At 40.8% G+C, this 22,687-nt stretch overlaps 1 protein-coding gene across 6 annotated transcripts in view; it reads left to right on the forward strand.

Moving 5' to 3' along the window:
* Positions 1 to 22,687, forward strand: part of LOC148866690 (uncharacterized) — a 39,282-nt gene that overhangs the window by 11,847 nt on the left and 4,748 nt on the right. For all 6 annotated transcript variants that reach the window (XM_088981351.1, XM_088981353.1, XM_088981357.1 and 3 more), the window contains exons 6-7: positions 2,244 to 2,310; positions 8,957 to 9,041. In XM_088981351.1, coding sequence (XP_088837477.1) covers positions 2,244 to 2,310; positions 8,957 to 9,041 — 152 coding nt within the window. The remainder of the gene's footprint in view (positions 1 to 2,243; positions 2,311 to 8,956; positions 9,042 to 22,687) is intronic.

Below are 22,687 nucleotides of genomic sequence, written 5' to 3' on the forward strand. Positions count from 1 at the left end.
CTTTCTTGCACTCCCTAACCCTCTTACATTCTAGCTAATAATTTTCATTGAGACAAAATAGCAAAAACACCCATGAAAAGGCCATAATCTCCTCATTTTAGGCCCTTCCTCCTATCCCCTCTACCACTAAATTCTAAATCTCCCTCAATGTCTGAGATTAGCCTTTCCACTTCAGATCTTTTTTTCTTCTTTGTTCCTTCCCCCCCCCCCCCCCCCCTTTCCTAATACAACAATCATCCTCTTTCTTTTCTCCATCCTTTCCAACCAATGTCTGAGGAAGAATTTTACCCTGCGCACACTTATTTTGGCTACATCATCTCTCTAAGAATCCTTCCTTTTTTTTAGTTCCTCCATCATTGTACAAATCAATTCCCAAATTCTGTTCACCTCCTCCTTACTACTTCCTTCCATCACCCTCTCTCCTCCTTCCACTATCACCCTCTCTCTTGCATCAGAACCTCTTGGATGGGAAGCTGGAATATTTGTTACAGGCATAGCACACAAGTCAGTACCTAAAAAAGAATTGACACCCATACCTGGTAAGACGGGAGTGGGACTAGAATCACTGGAATTGAGTTGTTGATAGGCGACAAATGGTTTTAAAGCCTTTCCCCTTTTTGGACAAAGTTGTGAAGTAGACATAGTGAAAGAATCAATTCCTGAAGAGGAGTTTTCACAACTTTAGGACCATTTTCTTTGCCATTTCTAGTTTTCCCGCCACCTGCCTCTTCAATCTCTTCCTCTAAAAACAACAGCTCTGTATGCAAACTTTCTATTTCAAGTAAATCATTATTGCTTTTCGGAAACAGACTTCCCAAACTTACAGTTTCGTCTCTATCAGAATCGTCACTGCTGTTTTGTTCACTCAACCAATCTTCAAACCCTGTTCTGTTCAAATCACTAGGCTTCAGGTATCTCGGGTTGCGCCTATTTGGTGAGAGACGATTCGCCAGGTTGGATGGGACCCATTGTAGAGAGCCATGAGACATTGAGTCTTGAGATTTAGAGTTGTGAATTCATGCAACATCCCAAGGAGAGGTGTAGGCTGCAGCCCCTCCTTGAATCTTACAAGTAAACTAGGAAAGAAATTCAAGAATCACAGCTGAGCCCAAAACAATTCTTCCCTATTTATCCCATACTTGGCTAACACATTTGACAGAGTATTTGCTGATCTCCCCACCCACTGTACAGAGACCAACATATTCCTTGTCAACCAACTGAATTTCTTCATTTCATTTTTGTAGCGCCATATAGCATCATCAGGATTTTTCAACCAGCCCACCACCACTTTTGAATCCCCTTCAATTATTAGGTGCTGTACCTCCAGCTGGTTTGCAAATTGCACCCCTTGTACAGAAGCTAATAGCTCTGCCCTGATAGAGTCCCCAACTCCTAAAGGACCTAAGTAGAACAACAGAATCTCTCCCTTCTCATTTCTCAAAACACTCCTCATTCCGGATAATCCTGGATTACCCATGCTACTTCCACCGAAGTTCAGCTTCAGTGAGCCTTCAGATGGAGGAGACCAGCTTGTATTTGATTTGTCCTTTAGGGGTGAACACCTCGCTACTGCTGACCAATTTTTCCAAAGATCATTAAAAGAGAACTGATGAAAGATTTCCAAATTCTTCAGCCAAAGTATTGCCCTAATCACCACACAGTTTTTCAAATCCTGACTGCTCCTTTCCTTTTCTTGAAAGATTTTAGCATTCCTTTCTTCCCAAAGAGTCCAAATCAGGGCAGCGTGTGACATGTCCACATAAGTCTCCCTCTTTTCGTAGGCCAAAAGAAAGTAGAATGGTTGAAGAGCATGCAAACTTCTGCTGGTGGACTCCAACTACTCCCAAACAACGAAAGTAGCCAAGCCCAAAGGTCAAGCATCCCTTAGAGAGGTGCAAGGTGCACCCCCACCCAAAAAATACAAATATAAAGACTAAACTACAACTGAGCTCAATACAAATGATTTAACCCCTTGCTTGGCTAGTGTGTCCCCCATCCCATTAACTAATTTTCTGATCCATTGTATTAAGGTCATGGTGCTGGTTAGCCATTTGAACTTCTTCATTTCATCCCTATAAGCCCATATGGAAGTCTACAATTATAAATTTCTTAAGTTGCTCATCATCTTTTAACTTTAGTCCAAAATCATGTACAAATGTAGCAAACCCAATTATAAGATGAAATTGAAGTCTTCATTTCAAATTCTGAAATTAATCTCAAAACCTTATTTATGTGTATTTTAGGTACTTTACTGGTCTTCTATCACCGTGGAAAGGTATCCTGCTTTTTGGGCCCCCAGGAACAGGAAAGGTCTGTTATGCAATTCTTTATTTTTATGTTGGTTGATATTTCTAATACTTGTTGATTTTTTCTCTTTGCATTTTCCAATAAGTTATGAATGCTTCAGGTATAGTATAGAGTTCCTATTTGTCCTTTTAATTGTGCCTTTTGAAGTATCAATTAGCAAAAAAAATATGTCTTCTGAAATAAATTGTATTTATTGTAGAGAAAGAAAGATCTACAATGTTGTAGCTACTATGCAACAGGAATGCCTTATACTATTTGACTCTCAGCATTTCTCTTTTACCACTAGCACTACCAAGCACAAGGTGTGCATGCCGTTAGCCCAGGATTCTTATTTAACCAGAAGAAATCACTGTTTCCTTGTTATATGTGTATGTTCATATTTTATTTGATATTTACTGTCATCCAGATCCATTATATTTACAGATATACGGTAAACATTTTCTCCATGGATCCTTATATAACAGTGCATTCGGGATATAGCAAATCAGTTTATAAATTTATCAGTCTATTAATTTACTGCATTAACGTATCTTTTGCGTTGTAACTTCGTCCATTACCTGCATGCTGTGTTGCATTGCCTCGGCTACTAGCATCAGAACCCAACATATGGGTTTTAGTTTGCAAAACCTGGAAACTTGGGCATATTTCTGCAAAGGTTCTTTTCTGAATGTTACAAAGAAAATGAATCATTTTTATAACATACTGTTAGTTGTATCATATTTTACTAGCTTAATTGCATCATATGTTCATAATGGTTGTGCTGGGGATAATTGTGATTATATGTCAAATGTACTAGGAAGTATGCAACTTCATAATTTCCACATTGACATTTTTGAGGGAAGAGATAGATTCATAATATGCAATACCAAATAATTTCATGCAATGTGTAAGAGAAAATGGGAAATAAGCAAACATTCTATCTGAATCCAGTGGAATGTCAAAGATTGATACGTAATAAATTTGGCAAGAGTTGCTTTTATCCAAGAAAATGCAACATAACTAGGAAGTAGAGTTTCTTTTATTTGCTTGTAAAATATAAAATGTTTTTTTCTTTTGATAATTGAAAGATAATTTCATTTACCAAAGAAGATAAGCTGTTACATGCATGAGGCGCCACGTGCAGTCTCTCCCAAACATTACAGAAAAGCAAGAAAAAAGTTACAAACTTGTCCAAAACAGCTCTTCCCTAGATATGCTTTGTTTGGCAAGAGAGTCTGCTAAAGCATTTGCTGACCTACCCACCCATTGGACTCTAATTGTAGTGTATCTTGTTAACCATTTACTTTTTTTATGAGACCCCTATAGCTTCAAATAACTGAATCTGGGTTCAGCAACCAACCCACAATCACCTTAGAGTCTCCTTCAATCAGTAATTTCTCCACCCCAAGTTGGTTGGCAATCTGAATTCCTTGTACTGCAGCCAGCAACTCATACCCCACCCCTTGTAGAATCACCTACTCCCACCAGACCTGAAAACATTGATAAGAGTTTGCTCCCTCAGTTCTCAAGACCCCTCCAATGCTTGACAATCCCGGATTGCCTTGACTTTTTCCTTCAAATTTCAATTTAATAAAACCTTTTGGAGGAGGTGCCCAAACTGCTACAGATTGCCAAGTTGGTTGGCAATCTGAATTCCTTGTACTGCAGCCAGCAACTCATCTCTTGTAGAATCACCTACTCCCACCGGGCCTGACAACAGTGATAAGAGTTTGCTCTCCTCAGTTCTCAAGACCCCTCCAATGCTTGACAATCCCGGATTGCCTTGACTGTTTCCATCAAAATTCAATTTAATAAAACTTTTAGGAGGAGGTGCCCAAACTGCTACAGATTTATTTTTCTTAGAGGATATATTAGCTATTCAGCCCAACTTCTCCATAAGTCAACAAAGGAAAAGGGAATAAAGGAGTCTAGGGTTATCAACCAGTGTATAGCTCTAGTGAAAATATACTCCTTCACTACTGAAAGAGTCCTCTCGTTGTCATGAAAGATTCTAGCATTCCTTTATTCCCAAATAGACCAAAGCGTGGCTGCTGTGATGCATCTATACATGCATCTCCCTCTTTTTGTTGGCCAAGCAAAGGTAGACAGGCTAAACAACAGTTTTACTTCTGATGGAAGATTCCACTTACAATCAAACAAAGGCCTCTTCTTTTGGGTTTTGCACTTTTGCACAAGATACACCAGTTTGGGGATAAACACAAAAAAGGCCTCTTCTTTTGATAGTTTTTCAAGGTATTAATTTTACCATGGTACACCTCTCAACAAAAAAACAACAATTTTGGGTGGGGGGAATAGACTTAGTCCAAACTTCTTGTATTGGGAAAGACTTAGTAACATCACTAGAACATAGGGATTCAAAAAAGGAAGCACAAGTAAAAGAGCCTTGAGAAGTAGGGGCCCACACTCTCATCAAAAGAAGGGTCTAAACAAACATTGCCAAGAGAAGAAAGCAACACAGTGGCACAAGGAAATTCAGCCTCCTGCAAGCCTCTATGGAATCCAAAATCCTAATTCAAAGAAAGAGGGAGGACAGAAGGGGAGAGAAAAGAGGAAATAAGCTCTTTTTTATAAAAGGGAAAGAAAGTAAAGAGAGGGGAAAATATCTTTGAGAGGTAAATTACCCACCCAACTATCTTCCCAGAAAAGAACTAGGTCACCAAGACAAACATCATACCTTACAAATTGGAGAAATTTGGAAAGAATGCCATGTATTGCATTCCAAATAATTGATAGTGTAGCCCTACGAGATACTTCAGCATCCTAGCCCAAATTAGAAAAACCATGAATACTAACCACCACCCTATGCCACACAAACTCTCTCTCCACTGGTCATCTCCACTACCACTTCCCCAATAAGGCTTCACTTTTAAGAACCAAATTCCTAAACCTAGCCCTCCTCCCTCTTTGCCGCGACTAACTATCGCCCAAGGCCCAACTAAGTAAATGGTCCTTTTTTTACCCCCTGGTTCCCACAAAAAATCCCTCATCAACTTTTCCAAATTTCTAGCCTTCTTAGAGGGGATCCTGAAAACAGAAAGGAAATACACCGAAAGATTGGTAAGTGTATCCCTAGTGAAAGTTACCCTTTCCCCCAAGGAAATGTAATTATTTTCCATGTTGCCAATGTTTTTTCAAATTTGTCCACATCTGGATTCCACAAACTACTTTCCTTAGGATTCCCACCCGAAGGTAAACCCAAATAAGTCAAGGGCTAGGAGGCATTAGAGCATTCCAAGCAAAGCTGCAATGGACTCAACCTCACTATCTTCCAAATTGACACCTACCACACAATGCTTTTCAAAGTTGACTTTAAGGTTGGAGGCACTCTCAAAACCAATTATTAGATCCTTAAGGTTTCTCACTATCCTTAGATTGCTTTCCTCACAAAAAATGATAATATCATCTCCAAATTGAAGATGAGTCATTGAAACACTACTTCTATCGATCTTCCAGCCACTTATTACCTCCTCCCAATCTTCTTTGGAAATCCATCTACTAAGCACATCTGCCACTAGTGTAAAGAGTGGATCACCTTGTCTGAAAAAAAGTACTCCATTGACTAGCATAGAGTAATGAACTGAAGTGAGGCATCCCGAGATCCAGTTACACAATCTTTTCTTGAAGCCACAGATCCTAAGCACCTCTAAGAGAAAACTCTAGTCCACCAAATCATACACCCCTTCTCAAGGTCCAATTTACAAGCAAAACCTCGACTCCTAGATCTCCTCATACCACACACTCATTTGCTATTAGTATTTGATTAATAATTTTCCTGTCTTGTACAAAAGCTCCTTGAGCTTGGCTAATGAGAGAGGGTAAAACCAAGGACAAAAAAATCGCAACGTATCGGGACATATCGACCGATACATATCGTATCAGGGGCTTCTTGATATGCCCCTACAGGGGGAGTTTTGGGGTTTGGTCTAGTTCAGGGGGTAAACCAGCCTTAAATTGACCTCTCTGAACCAGTTTCAAAGAAAAAAAAATAAAAAGGTGACCAAAGATACAGGCCAATACGCCCCTACTGGGGTATTGGCCTGTATTGATATTTTGAACCTTGGGTAAAACATCCTCAAAGATAACACCTTTGCCAAAATTTTGTAAATGCTAGTCACCAAACTAATGGGCCTGTAATCTTTAGGTTGCTTAGCATCAATCTTTTTAGGAATAAGATCTAGGAAAGTGGCATTAGCTCCAGGGTTGATTATATGTCTTTTTCAAATTCCTTGAATACTGAAAGTCCTCCTTAACTATTTCCCAACAATCCCGATAGAAAGCCATGGTGAAACCATCTGGTCCTAGGGCTTGTGATCTATCCATAGAAAAGACCACTTGTTTTATTTTCTCTTCCTTAAAATTCCTTTCTAGCTAGCTCAAGTGGCTCTCCTCCAGCCTAGTTTAGCCACAAATTTTCCTCCTCCCATTAGCTATTGCATGAAAATATTTGGTATTTCCATCTCCTTCCTTAATCCATTTATTCCTAGACTTTTGCCTCCAGGAAATTTCCTCTCTATTAGAGGACACTTTCCAACTCCTTCAGCTTCCACCTTAACTCTCTCCTGCTCATTCATGATTCTTTGGGATTCCTTCTCGTCCAATTCCTTAATACAAGAAAGTAAGGTGGTTTTCTGCTCCTCTAGTCTCCCAAAATGATCTTTGTTCCAGTCTTTTATTTTGCACGTCAACATTTTCAGTTTCTTGTGGAACCAGACTCCTTTCCACTTCACACCCCTCAACTCCTCTTACCACCATTCTCCAACCTTATATATAAAGTCCGTGTGTGTCAGCTACATTCTCAAATCTAAAAGGCCTTGATGCACCACCTAAAGGTTCCTTGCCTAGCATAATAGGACAATAATCATAGGTAACTCTAGGTAGGTCTTTTGTCACCAGACCCCTCCAAAGATTCTCCCACCCTTCATTGAAGAGAAATCTGTCCAGTTTGGAGCAGGTTGGGTTTTCCTGGAAGTTAGATAACGTAAACATGGTTTGCAACAAGGGAGATTCCTTTAATTGGCAATTATTGATAATGTTATTGAGCTTCCTCATACTGGTGATGATGGTCTGTTGAGGATTATTTAATTCCCTTGTGGATCTAGTTACATTGAAATCCTCACCCAAACACCAAGGTCCCTCCCACAAACCATGAATTGCATAAAACTCATCCCGTAACTCATTTCTCTCTCTACATCTGTTGGGCCCATATACATTGGTTAATACCCAAACTGCTCCATCCTCCCATGTTTCTAAATTTCATAGAATCTGAAAAATTGCCTATCAATTCCTCCAAAACTTCCACCACATCTTTCCAAAAGGTTGTTATTCCCCCCCGAAGCACCCCAAGAGGGAGCTGGAATCCAGCTCACACCTCTTGATTTCCACACACTTCTTGCCCATCTTCTGTCTAGCGCTGGCAATTTTTCTGTATCATCACAACGTCAGGCTTTTCTCTTCTTACTATGCCCTTTATACTTCTTTTCCTAGAACTCCCAAGCCCCCTTACATTCCAACTCACTATTTAGGTGCTTTCCTCCTCTTCCTTCTCCCACTAAATTCAATATCTGAAATTAATCTCTCCACTTCTGATCTTTTTGTTTTTTCTTTCCCTTCTTTCCCTTCTTTTCCCTTGCTGTCCTAGAATGTGCTTCAATAGCACAATATATAGAAATACTATTTCCAGGCCTTTCTAGGAAGAGAGATATATTTTAGTTGAAATCTTGATGAAAGTAAAATGGCTTTTAGCACTGACCCAATTCCCAAAGGAAACAATTATCTTATAACAGAATAGAGGTTAGGGAGTTGCCCTTTCATAATTTTTTTTCATTTTTTTATAATAAGTAACAGATCATGCAGGTCTGCTTAGATCACAAGGAAAATTCTATAAAATAGTTGTAAAGCCAGCTATGTTCTATGGCATTAAACAGAATGGACTGGCAAAACAAGATTCATATAGCTGACCCCATATAGTTGGAATAAAGCTTGGATGATGATGATGAACAGTCAACTGAGCATGCATGTTTTATTCATACTTGAGAAAAAAATTAGTGGTCAAAGAAGAAAGATAGTGCATATACACTCCTAAATGAAATAAAAAAAGGGAATAGTTTTACCATGGCCAGTGGTCAGCCAATTGACTCTTTCCTTTCCTTCACCTAATTCCCCACCTTATGTAAAAGATCCTCACTGACTACTGACTAGCAAGCAAGGCTGGACCCCCACACTACCTCAAATCTATGGACTTCTTCCCAGACAGAAAATTAGCTACTGAATTAGCTGATCATAATAGTCATACAAAGGAGGCATTTCCATTCCTGTCTAAAAATTTTCCTTCATGATTTTCATCTATACTGGCCTAACCTGAAGCCTTGAATTAATGAGAAAAGTTAAGTTCTTATCGAATCACCATATCTTATTGGTTGGGAAATTTGGGAATAGGTTAATAATCTCTAGCCAGTACAGATTCTGAATATGCATTGAACTGGGGTATTTTCCTCAAACCTTGTGAACAGTGGCTATATGAGGTCATATAAACTCATGTGAACAGAGGGAAGTCAAATCTTTTCCTTATTATTAAGTATGACTAATTGCTTATTGAATTATGTAGTCCGATAGGACAGCATAATAATTGAATTATTCTTCACATTTGCAGACTATGCTGGCCAAGGCTGTTGCAACCGAGTGTAAAACCACATTTTTCAATATTTCAGCTTCATCTGTTGTTAGCAAATGGCGCGGTATGCTACAATCCCTTTTGACATTATTTTTCCTCTTTTTGTGATGAATGGTCAAAAAAGTTATTTAAGTAGTATGCACATAAAGATGTAGAATGAAGAGAGTATTACAGTGTGCCACCCTCCGTCCTAGATGGGAACCTGGTTGAAGACAGTGTTTTAAAGTGAGAGGCGAAAGAAAGGTGCCAACTGCCAAGGCCTTTTAATGCCCAAGGCACAAGGTGCAAGGTGGGGCAAATAGTCAGAAAAGCAAGGCACAACTTTGGAAAAAAAATTGATAAATACTTGACATACAAAAGTATGGTCCTAGACTGGGTATGGTCCTAACCTTTGGGATTTTTGATCCTCAGGCTAGGCCTGGGCCCACAAGTTTGGGCATTTTAATTTTTTAGGCTGGGCTCGGGCCTATGCCCATATCCCAATCTGAGCCTGGCCCAATTATATACATGTACAGTAATATATGCATATATAGACAAATATTTGCATGTATGTATATTGTATGCATACATGCATACATATACCCACACTAGAAATTGGTATACGTGTATGGGTATATGTATGCATGTATGCATATATGCATATATGTATGGTTTAATCTGGCCTGTGCCTAAGTCCAACCTGAGTGCATTAAGTTTTAATCTGGGCTGGGCTTGTTTGGGCTTGACCCCAGGCTTCGATTTTAGGCCGAACTCTTAGGTTGAGCTAAAACCCAGTCTAGTCTGTCTGACTTGCACCTCTAAGTGGAAGGAGATTCCTGAGCTGTTGTTGTTGGATGACTTAGAAATGGGAGTGAAGGACCATGGAAGTAAGTATATATGCATAATGAAAGGAATCATGACTCTTGTTAGGGAATTGGGGGCTACCTTAAGCTGGGTTTAGAGATCTAGTAATTGCTTGGTAGATGGCATAGCCAAACTAGGGATTAGCATATCCCATATGTGCTTTGGGATTATCCATGGTAGGGACAAATGATATGTAATATAATCTTAATCAAATGGTATGAACAAATATCCATGGTAGGTCCCTAAATTCTGGAGTTTGATATTATATTGTACATATTACATAATTCTGTTTATAAATTAATAAATTTCTACAGTTACTGATGAAAAATATTTCATTCTCAAGAAGAAGAGAAGGGGAGTAGCCCCTGTTTTAGGGAAGAAAAGATGAAAGAAAGAAAATGGTAATATAAGGAAAAAAGAAGGGACGGATTGGAAGCTCCCTTTTATCTGTATAATTAGGATAGTTTTATTGAAAAAAGAAGAAAAGACATCAAGAGATTTTTTTGTGGGAGCCAAGGGAAGGTAAGAGGGACCATAGGATAAGGTGGCAAGTGGTTTGTAGGGATAAAAATAAAGGGGGAGTGAGAATAGGGAACATACAGATGAGAACACTGCTCTGTTAGAAAAAAGGTATCTATCCTTAGGTTGAAGGATAACCTTGATAAAATCTATCTTTTCAAACCTACTGGTCTATTACTTGTCAATGTTCAAGATCCCAGTAGGTGTGGAAAGGAGATTAGAGAAGATAATAAGCGATTTTTTGTGGGAACTTGGAAGTGGTTTGTAGGGATAAAAATAAAGGGGGATTGGGAATGGGGAATGTACAAAGGAGGAAAACTGCTTTGTTAAGGAAGTGGTTGTGGAAAATGCCTCAAGAGAGAGATAAGTTATGGGCAAGGGTGATTGTGAGTATTCATGGGTTCTTGGATAATGAATGGGATGCTGGAGCATTGGCAAGGGCAAATCAAGCATCTCCTTGGAAGGCCATCAATGAAGTCTTACCCCTTTGGGAATGGTTTCTCTCTTTGTTTGGGTGCAAGTAGGCTCCTCCCACTGATGTGCAAAGCCTTTTTGCTCCAACTTCCTTTTCGTGGGCAAATAAGTGGGGAAGGCTAATGTGGAGATGCACTAGAGCAGCAAGATTATGGACAATCTGGGAAGAAAGGAATTCAAGGATATTTTTGGAAAAGGAAAGAGGCAAGGAAGGATTAATTGAAACGATAATGGTTAGGGTGGCCCACTGGCTCAAGTCTCTAGAAATCTTTTCTAATGATTTTTGATGAATAAAGATAGTTTCATTACTTCAATACAAGGAGGAAATTTGTCACAATACAAGGACTCCAGATTGGCACCTAGTTTTGCTAAACCATCTGCAGTAGCATTTAGCTCCCTTGGAATCCAGTACAGAGAAGAATTCATAAGAGCCAATAGATCTCTTGCCTCTGATAAGAAGTGACTAAGTCTCCACGGTCCAGCTTCCTGTTGTCCTAACCATTTTATGGTGTTTACTGAGTTGCCTTCAATGGAGAAGTTCTGAATACCCAGTTTGCTGACTAGGCGAATCCCTGTAAGGGCTGCTAATAATTCGGCCTTTGCAGAGTCAGCTAATCCAATCGGTCCACTGTAAACCCAGCAAACGAGTCCATTTTCATCTATTAGGATTCCCCCTATACCGGAAACTCCAGGGTTACCCAGGGCACTGCCATCAAAATTTAGAGTCCAAGTTCTTGCCCTTCTTGTTGAGGGGACTCTAGGGGTGTGAGGAGGTGGAGTGCAGAAAGTGGACCACATTCCTGTTGAGGTTGTTGATATCGACTCCTTTGAATTCTTTTAAGCTGGAAGCCCACTGATTACAGTGATAAACAATGTGATTGAGCAGCTCACCTTTAGATTTTGCCTTATTTTCAAACAGACAATTGTTCTTTTCCTCTCAGATTCCCCAGAATACTGCTTGAAGCACTATCAGCCAGTAAGCCTTCCCTCTCTTGCTCAGGCCTCTTCCATGCCCCATTGAGAAATCCAATCCTGAAGGTGGTTGGCAGCCACCCAACTATACCCAGCTAGCTGAAGGAAGTAGTTTCAAATGTTTCTGGTTACCTGGCAGTGTATGAAGAGGTGATCAGCTGTCTCACCCTCACAAAGACAGAGGATACAAACATGGGGGGAGATATAAAGCCTTCCAAGGTTCTTCTGAAGTAACTCACAAGTATTAACTCGATTCAGACACGCCTCCCATACGAAGAAACTCACTCTTGAGGGGACAAGCTTGCACCAGATTTTCTTGAAGGGGAAACCAGTCTCGGTTTTCTGCTATATGAGCTTCGAAAAAAGTCTTCGACGAGAACTCACCTCCTGGGTGTGGTTTCCAGATTCGGGAATCTTGGGAGTTTGGGGAAATGTAAACTTCTTTGAGGGAGAGGAGGAGGTCAGATAACTCGCTTATCTCCGGTTCCCTTAAGGGTCTCTGAGGCACAAGTTAATGTTGCTTTCATTGGAGGAATAGGGGAGGCACTGAGAAATGGTTGCATCATTGTTTAGGGTAAGGCTGTAAATCCTAGGATAGGAGTCTGCCAAGGTGGAACCACTCCACCACAGATCAGTCCAGAATTTTATTCTATTTCCATTACCCACCCTAAATCTTGTGAAAGAAAAGAAGAGGTTATGAATGGAGGTTGCTTTCACTGTAGCTACTGTAGCTACTATAGCTACAGTAGTCCGAACCAGTAAGGAGAAGAGGAAAGAGAAAAGAAGAAGATGAAAGAACTGTCGAACTTGATAGCTAAACCCTATCAGTCGACCTCTTAATAGTGATTAGGCTTCTAATTAAATGTACAAGGACTAAACTGCCCCTACTTAAGTATGGGACAAAGAACCTCTAATAAGACTGCCACATAAGCTCATAAGTTAACCAAGGTGAGATGACTAATCTACCCTTATTCGGCTAACTCTAACACTCCCCCTCAAGCTGGAGAATATATATCATATAATCCCAGCTTGTTACATATATGGTTCACTCTCCCTGAGCTTAAGGCTTTTGTAAACAAATTTGCCCACTGATCACCTGAGCTTACATGTTCTGTGCTTATCTCTCTAGTAAGAACCTTCTCCCTCACAAAGTGGCAATCAATCTCTATGTGCTTTGTTCTCTCATGAAAAACAGGGTTGGATGAGATATGGAGCGCAGCTTGATTGTCACAGTACAACTTCATAGGTTTATCCATGTGGAACCCGATTTCTTGTAGGAGATTCTTCAACCACACTAATTCACATGTAGTGTGTGCCATGGCTCTGTATTCGGCTTCAGCACTGCTTCTAGCCACGACCGTCTGCTTTTTACTCTTCCACGTCACAAGATTTCCTCCAAGAAATGTGCAGTAACCTGTAGTAGATCTTCTATCAGACACAGAGCCCGCCCAATCTGCATCCGTGTACCCAACTACTTCAAGTTTTCCTCCTAGTTTATACAATAGCCCACGACCTGGAGCTCCCTTCAAATATCTTACAATTCTAAGAACTGCATCCCAGTGAGATATACGAGGGTTTTGCATAAATTGGCTCACCACACTGACTGCAAAGGAGATGTCTGGTCTCGTGATAGTCAAATAGTTCAGCTTCCCCACTAGTCGTCTATACCTTCCAGGATCATCAAATATTCCCCCTGTATCACCACCCAACTTAACATTTGGTTCCATAGGAGTCTCAGCCGGTTTTGCACCTAACAGTCCTGTTTCGTCCAATAGATCGAGAACATATTTTCTTTGGCACAGGTTTACACCTTGTCTTGATCTAGCAACTTCTATACCCAAGAAATACTTCAATGTCCCAAGGTCTTTTGTTTGAAAATGATTTTGCAGAAAGACCTTGAGTTTGTTGATCCCCAATTTGTCACTGCCAGTTATGACAATATCATCCACATAGACCACTAATAAAATCTTTTCAGCTTCTGAGTCATAGCTGAACACTGAGTGATCAACCTGGCATTGTTTCATTCCAAAATTCTTCACCACTTCACTAAACTTCCCGAACCAAGCACGGGGCGATTGTTTCAACCCATAAATTGCCTTTTTTCAGTCTGCACACCTTACCAGCCTCCCCCTGAGCAACAAGCCCATGTGGTTGCTCCATATTTACCTCCTCTATAAGGTCACCATGAAGGAAGGCATTTTTTATGTCAAGTTGAAATAAGGGCCAATCATACATAACTGCAAGGGAAATTAACACACGGACAGAGCTAATCTTAGCCACTGGAGAGAAGGTCTCCATATAGTCCACTCCATACAACTGTGAATACCCTTTAGCAACAAGTCTGGCTTTCAGACGCTCCACACTACCATCTGGCAAGTATTTAACAGTATACACCCATTTACAACCCACAACATGCTTACCAGGGGGAAGAGTAGTGAGCTCCCACGTGTGAGTATGTTGAAGAGCAGAGAGTTCCTCCTCCATTGCCTGCCTCCACCCAGGTGAACTAAGAGCCTCTTGGACATTGTTAGGTATGGAAATAGATGACAATAGTGAAACAAACTGGCGATGTGAGGCGGAAAGGCGAGATACTGAAACAAAATTGGAAATGGGATGGAGAGTAGAACTACGTTTACCTTTCCGTAAGGCAATGGGTAGGTCAAGTCCTGAAGGTTCAGCAACAGGAGCAACGACAAGATCCACGGACAAGGTAGAAGTTGGAGGAGGGGCCGGTGTTGTTCGACGTGTATACACTTGCCGAATTGGTGGTCGTTCAGTAGGGATTTGCACTGGATGAGATGACGAGTCAACTCCAATAGGAACACCCGGAACGGGATCACTGGCCGGAAGAGGAAGAGGAAGTAAAGGTGGAGACGAAGATGCTTCAGTTCCTGAGAAGAAGGGAACAGACTCAAAAAAGGTGACATCAGGACAGACATAGCACTTCCGAGTAATGGGATTGTAACACTTGTACCCTTTTTGAGTCCGAGAGTAGCTAAGAAAGACACTTAATGGAGCGTGCATCCAACTTGTCTATTCCAGGACTCAGATTATGAACAAAGCACACACAGCCAAAGATATGAGGTGTTAATGAAAAGGGAGACAAGGTGGGAAACAAGATAGAGAAGGGATACCGACCATGAAGAATAAAGGAGGGCATCCGATTAATGAGGAAACACGCAGTAAGTACAACATCACTCCAAAACCGTTTAGGAACACTCATATGATGAAGAATAGACCGAGCTGTTTCAAGGAGATGATGGCTCTTCCGTTCAGCCACCCCATTTTGTTGAGGAGTGGATGCACAAGAAGTTTGATGAATGATGCCATGCTGTTCTAAATACTGTTGAAAGGAAGTTAGAAAATATTCACGACCATTATCTGAACGAAGAACTTTGATTGGAACACCAAATTGTGTACGTATTTCAGCATGGAATTTTTGAAAAATGGAAAATAATTCACTCATTTCTTTCATTAAATAAATCCACGTCATTCTTGAACAATCATCAATAAAAGTGACAAAATACTTGTAACCATTATAAGACTCTATTTTGACGGGCCCCAAACATCTGAATGAACCAAAGCAAAAGAACTCAGCATACGACTTTCAGCTCTAGGACTGAAGGAAACACGACAATGTTTCCCAAACTGACACGACTCACACTGTAACACTGACAAATGACTCAAAGACGGAACTAGTATCTTGAGTGCCTTGAGAGAAGGATGTCCCAGTTGACAATGCCACTGTAGAGGAGTGAGTGAAGTCTGAAGTGCAACTGACGATCCACCACCGTCAAGGTAATACAATCCACCAGCTTCATGCCCCCCACCAATCTTCTTCCCCGTCCTGAGATCCTGAAAAACACAAGAGGAAGGGAAAAAAGTAACAGAGCAGTTAAGAGTCTTGGTTAATTTACTAACAGACATAAGATTGAATGGAAACTTAGGAACATATAGAACAGATGATAAAGAAAGAGAAGTCATGTCAACATTGCCAACACCACAGATGGGAGAGGAGGAACCATTGGCAAGGGTAACAGTTTGAGATGTGGAAGTTTCAGAGAGAGAAGAGAACACACCTGGAGTCGGTCATGTGATCAGAGGCTCCAAAGTCAATAATCCAAGGAGAGGTTTTAGATGACAGACAAGCTATACCTGAGTGGGCAAGAGTAGCAGTAGTGTGTTGTGAAGTGGACTGAAGGAACCGCTCATACTCATCACGCGGTACACTCACCATCTCCCTTCCGGAAACAGATGTAGATGTGGAAGGAGTTAGGTCTACCTGTTGATTATCACTGACATCAACCCCACCAGCAATAGCATGATTGGCCCATTTAGAGGGAGGGCGGCCATGAAGATCATAACAGAAATTTACAGAATGTCCTTCCCTGCCACAGTGGGTACACTTCCTTGTAGAGCTGCCTTTTTCTTTGCCACGACCTCCCCCTGAGTCACGACCACCACCACGGCCAAATATGGAACCACCACGACCTCCTCGGGAGGCATGTCCTCCCCCTTTCGTACCACGTCCACCTCCTCTGGCTGTTACAAAAGCTGATCTATCAGACTGTGTGGGATTCTCTATCTGTCCCAAAGAAATCCTGCGGAGCCGAGCAAACACTTCCTCAAGAGTAGGAAGGGTAGAGCCCCCCAATATTTGGGCTCTAACTGGTTCATACTCTGATTTCAACCCCACTAAGAACCTTGTGACATCTAGTTGTTCCCTCTGTTGTTGCTGAACTTTAACATCTGGAGTGAGAGGATGATAGACATTGAGTTCATTTCTGAGGTTCTTCATACTGTCATAGTACTCTTCTAGGGTTTTATTTCCTTGTTGCAGACCAAAGTACTCCTGATAGAGCTGATATACCCTTGTAGTATTATCTTGCCTAGAATACAATTTCTTGGCATGTTCCCATATGTCCTTAGCTGTATCTAAGAACATGAAGTTGGCACTTATTTTGGGTTCCATACTGTTCCATAGCCATGTCATGATTTGAGCATCCTCCTGTTCCCAATCATCAAACCCTGGAGAGTCAGCCGGTGGTTTATCTTCTTTCACATGCTTCACTTTTCTCTTTGCCTTGAGAAAAACTTCCACCGACTTGGCCCATGGAACATAGTTCTCACCATTCAGTTTAATTGAGGTCATCTGTACACTTAGATAGTCAGAGGAAACCACCACACTAGGTTTCTGATCACTACAGCCATCTCCCATTGCTGCCATGATACTCTTTCAATGCTGCCTCTAATCTGAATTCCCAATCACCAACTAAGTGCTATTGTCAAGAGTTTGATGTTCCAGAACCTACAGCAGTCCCTAAACACAATGATAGATACACACGCCTTTGTTCTTATCCACACCACTACTGATTTCACAAAAAAAAAAAAAAAAACACAGACTACACCGACATTAACTCAGCACTTACTAACCACATGTAAACTCATTTACAACTACTCAACAAAAACTCAACTAGCTGTCACACCACTACTGCTGTCAAGAGTTTCACCACCACAACTACTCAACAAAAACTCAACTAGCTGTCACACCACTGCTGCTGTCATGAGTTCGTGCATTACAAGCACCACCACACAGCCATAGCTGTCACACACAATACAGACCTGTTTTAACGCTTTTAAGAGGGCACCACAAGACCAACAAAAAAAACTCAATTAGTACCATTGCATTACACCTTGCACCATTCGGCCACCTACAGTAGCAGCCCTTACACCATTTGGTCACTGTAAACACAGCCTGTTCTTGGGATTTTTCCAAGAACCAGGGCAACAACCAACTTAGTTTTCTAGGTTCTGATTAGTCCTCTCAAGTTCTTGAAGATTTTCAACCCAGAAATACTAACAGCACACAGAGGAGAGAGAACCAACCTTCGTTAGAGAGCTTCAGCCAACCATTCACTGCTGAAGTTGTTTTCTTAGGAAAGAAGGTTCTGTGCACCAGAAAAAAACTGTGATGTTTCAGGCCTGGGACGAATCACTTTTCTCCATTGACAGCCCAGAGAAGAAAAGGAGAGAACTGAAGCACGAACTGAAGTTGTCACAAACTGAAACAGGTCACGAACTGAAGTTGTCACGCTCTGATACCATGTTTTCACTGTAGCTACTGTAGCTACTGTAGCTACTGTAGTCCGAACCAGTAAGGAGAAGAGGAAAGAGAAGAGAAGAAGAAGAAGATGAAAGAACTGTCGAACTTGATAGCTAAACCCTATCAGTCGACCTCTTAATAGTGATTAGGCTTCTAATTAAATGTACAAGGACTAAACTGCCCCTACTTAAGTATGGGACAGAGAACCTCTAATAAGACTGCCACATAAGCTCATAACTTAACCAAGGTGAGATGACTAATCTACCCTTATTTGGCTAACTCTAACAGAGGTGATACCTTTCCAAGGGGCTGAGGAGACTAGCCGGTTTGAGCGGAGATTGCAGTCCCAACCGTTGGCATTTAACCCATACTTGCTAGTGATGATAACTGCCCATAGGGAGTTTGAATCAATGGGGAATCTCCACAGCCATTTTCCGAATAGGGCATTGTTCTTTTCTTTTAGGTGTCCGATTCCCAACCCTCCAGCCTCTTTTGTCTTGCAAACCTGACTCCAATTTACTAGATGCCTTTTTCTATCATTTCCACCTTCCCATAGGAAGTCTCTTTGGAGCTTCTCGATCTGTGATTTGATTTTGGTTGGGATCTGAAATACTGAAAGGAAATAGACAGGCATGTTTGCAAGAGAAGCCTTTATAAGGGTGCCTCCTTTTGAGAGATAGCAACGTTTCCAAGTAGCTAATTTCTTTTCACATTTTTCCACCACTGGCTCCCAAAAGTTTGGACATTTTGGATTCCCACTAAGGGGCAATCCCAAATAAGAAAGGGAAAAGTTTTCCACTTGGCAATTCAGTGTTTCCTTGAAACTTCCCAGAAGAGAATCTTCAATTTGGTTTATAGTTGCTAGGCTGCTCTTTGAGTAATTAACCGTCAACCCGTAGACTAATTCAAAGCATTGAAGCACTCTTTTCATACTTCTGATGTTCTCCAAATCTGCTTCTAGGAACCGAATGACATCATCTGCAAATAGGAGGTGGGAGATATTTATGGCATCTCTTCCTACCTCAAACCCCTTATTAAGTTTAGGATTTTGGCTTTTTCCATGAGCTGGCTAAAGATATCCATTACCAAAGTGAAAAGGAAAGGGGAGAGAGGACAGCACTGTTGAAGACCCCTACTTGCTTTAATGTAACCTTTGGGCTCTCCATTGATCAAGATTGAGAATTTGGAGGAGGCAGTCCCAGTCTACTTTGTCGTAAGCTTTTTCCAAATCTAGCTTCACAAGAAAGCCCTTCCTTCCACTCTTTCTTCTATCTTCAACAACTTCATTTGCAATTAGGATGCTGTCTACAAGTTGTCTTCCTTTCACGAATGCAAACTGATTTGGAGAGACCAGCACTTTTAAGACCTCTCTAAATCTTTTTGCTAGGACCTTTGCTAGGATTTTGTACACACTCCCTACTAGACTTATTGGTCTGAAGTATTTCACTTCCATGACACCATTTTTCTTTGGGATTAGGCAGATAAATGTAGAGTTATTTCCTTTGTTTATAACTGCCATGGAGTGGAATTCCTTAAAGACCTCCAAAAGATCCACCCTTACGATTTCCCAGCATATCTGAAAAAAGATGGGGAAGCCATTGGGCCTGGGGCTCTATCTCCATTCATCTCGAAAACTGCTTCTCTTATTTCTTGCTCCTCAAAATCCATTTCGAGCCATTCTCTCTTATCTTCTGCTAGAGTCCGTCCATAACTTCCTACCACTTCCCTTGGAGTAGAGATTTTTGAAGTGATTAAGAAATGCTTCTGTGATTTCTTCAGCATCTTCCACTTCCCTCTGGTCCACCTTGATTTTTGAGATAAGGTTCTTTCTACACCTTCCCATCGCGTAGCTGTGGAAAAATTTTGTGTTATTATCACGTTCCTTTAACCATTTGACTCTTGACCTTTGCCTCTAGAAGATTTCTTCTTTTCTGATTACCTTTTCCCGAAGATTCCTTAAATCATCTCTCCTCCTCCTTCTATCTTTGTCCAGAACTCCTGATTGTTCCTTGTTATCCAGATCTTCCAACTCCAAAAGGATGGCACTTTTTTCCTCTGCAAATTTAAATTCTTTTTTCCCCCAAGCTTTCAGTTTTCTTTTCAGGAATTTCAATTTTTGCAGCAATCTATGCCCAGCCGAGCCTTCAGCTTTACATTCCTCCCATCAGGAAGCTATCTTTTAGTGAAAGTCTTTATGTAACGTCCACATTTTCTCCAGTCTAAAGGGGGGTTTACATTTCTTGACCGTATCTGTTGTCAGGACTAGAGGCCAATGATCTGAGATGCAGCGAGGTCTGATTTCTTGGAGGAGATTTGGGAATTTTTCCATCCAATCTGAAGTTACCAGAAACCTGTCTAGTCTGCAGCTTGTTGGGTTTTCTTGCTGATTTGACCAAGTGAACTGGCCATTGTGGAGGGGGAGATCACAGAGGTTATGTCTTGAGATAAAACTGGAGAAGTCCCTCATGCTTCTAGTTACTTTTCTTCTGTTGGAGTTTTCTTTAGAGAATCTTGTGACATTAAAGTCTCCTCCTACTACCCAAGGGATATCCTCAAATTCATGTAGAGCATCCAACTCTTCCCAGAGTCATTGCCTATCTGTTGGAGTGTTTGGTCCGTATACTCCAGTCAAAATCCAGTTAAAGCCATCATTGTTATTGGTGAAAAGAACTGAGATTGAGAACTCTCCTTTGTCAATTTCAGTGCCCGAGACCTCCTCTTCATTCCAAGCAATGATAATTCCCCCTGAAGTGCCTACAGCAGGAAGAACAACCCATTTCTTTCCATGGAACTCCTAAATTGCTCTCAGAAGCTCTTCCTGTCCACTTCTTTTTTTGTTTCTTGGAGAATGACTATATCTGGGTTTTCTCTTCTCAGTGATTCTTTTACCAAACTTCTTTTTATTTAGCCTCCCAACCCTCTAACGTTTCAACTTAACAATTTCATTGAGCTCTGATCACTGATTTTCCCTTATCCGCCCTAGGCTTTGTTGTCTTTTGCTCTTTCAAATCCCATTGAAGTCTCTTTAGCTCCCTTTTAGAAATCTGCTTGCCACTCTTCACGAACTCTACCTTCACTAACTACTACTACTACTACACATTTTCTGTTCTTCTTTTCCTATAACAAGAGTAAGGGTTCAACCCCTATATTTTTTGAATTTTCTTTTCCTTCATTTTTCTCATGAATATGTTGATTTCTATACTTTAACATGAACTCTATACTTTTCTTATGAAAATTATGAATAATTTATTAAGGAAATATGGTTCTGGTACCTAGGGAACTACCCTAGGTTCTATGTTTTCTACATAAAAAAATCCATTGCCTAGGGGTGACTAGGCGACAAGGTGCCCCCCTGTCACCTAGCCTCGCCTTGGCGCCTTGAAAACTATGATTGAGACTGAAAATTCAAAAGAGTGATGATTCCCCGGTCCCCCTGAGGCTCTCCATGAGGGAGACGAGGTCCAACCTATATTCCTAGATCTCCAAAAGCTCCTAATCCACCTTTCATCCGATTCTGATAGTTATGTTTCTTGCAACATCACAATTTCAGGCTTTTCCCTTTTTAGTAAATCCTTAATCACCCTCCTCTTCCTCACACTTCCTAAGCCTCTCAAGTTCCAGCTAATGATTTTCATGAGAGCAACTGAAGAGGACCCCCAAAACTCCAAGTCTCCCTCAACATCAGAGATTAACCTTTCCGCACCTGTTCTCTTTTTCTTTTTCTTTTCCTATTTACCTTCATTCTCCCTAGTATCATTTTTCATCTCTTCTTCCCCCCCTCCTCAGTTTCTCAGCCTTTTGCTCCCCCTTCTCACTTTCTGAAATTAACTTAGTTCCTTCACTTTCATGTTGGCCATTCTTCTCCACTGTATCTTCCTTCCGTTGCAAAATCTCAAATTCTGTGCAAATCATATTCCAGATTTTGTTCGCCTTCACTTTCATATTCCCTCTAAACTTTTCTCTGTGCAGTCTTTTGTTTGTGGGTGGGCTGTTGGTGCACCTGTTTCAGGCACAAAACACAAGTCAGCCACTAAAAACGAATTTACAGTTGTACCTGGGTAGACAGAGGGAGCACAAGAAGCAAACGGACTAGAATGCAAAGATCAAATTTTATGGTAGTGGTGTTACATCTTTTCTAATGTTACAACTGATGACATTCTCAGAAATTGGAAGGAAGTGGTGATTTCTGCTTCAAACAAGACTATTATTATTCATACTTGGTCTCCACTAGAAACATGGTTTGCCAAACTCAAATTTGATGGTAGTAGCATGGGGAACCCAGGACTATCAGGAATTGGAGGTGTATTTAGGGATGAAGAGGGGAAACAATTGTGCTTTACATTCAGGACCAGCAGGGAAGGGGGAGACTCTCTTAGAGTGGAGGTTTCAGCAATGATGGGGAGTGCAAAGGGCAAGGGACTTGAACATAAGGAAGTTAATAATGGAAGGGGACTCAATTGGTTGTAAATTGGCTTCAAAGTGAGGAAATGAAGATGTGATATGCAATAGAAGAAAAAATTCTAGTGGCTAACAAGAAACATGGAGGTATACTTAAATTGGTGTAAGCGCAGTTCTAATTTCTTTGCAAATACTTCAGCCAAGCAAGGGGTCTGTGTTTTGGGGCGAGATAAGAGTTTTTTTCTCTCAATGACTTTATGTTGTATTCTTACTCATTGTACTATACCATCTTCTTAAATTTACTGAAAGCTTGAAGTTATTGATAAAAAAGGCATCAAGAAGCTTCATTCTAGGCCTATTGGAGAGTGTCTTTTAGTAAGAAGTTCATTGAAATAAATAAG

Source organism: Nelumbo lutea, chromosome 3 (genome assembly GCF_056320005.1).
Source record: "Nelumbo lutea isolate HS-2025 chromosome 3, American lotus-T2T, whole genome shotgun sequence".
NCBI lineage: Eukaryota > Viridiplantae > Streptophyta > Magnoliopsida > Proteales > Nelumbonaceae > Nelumbo > Nelumbo lutea.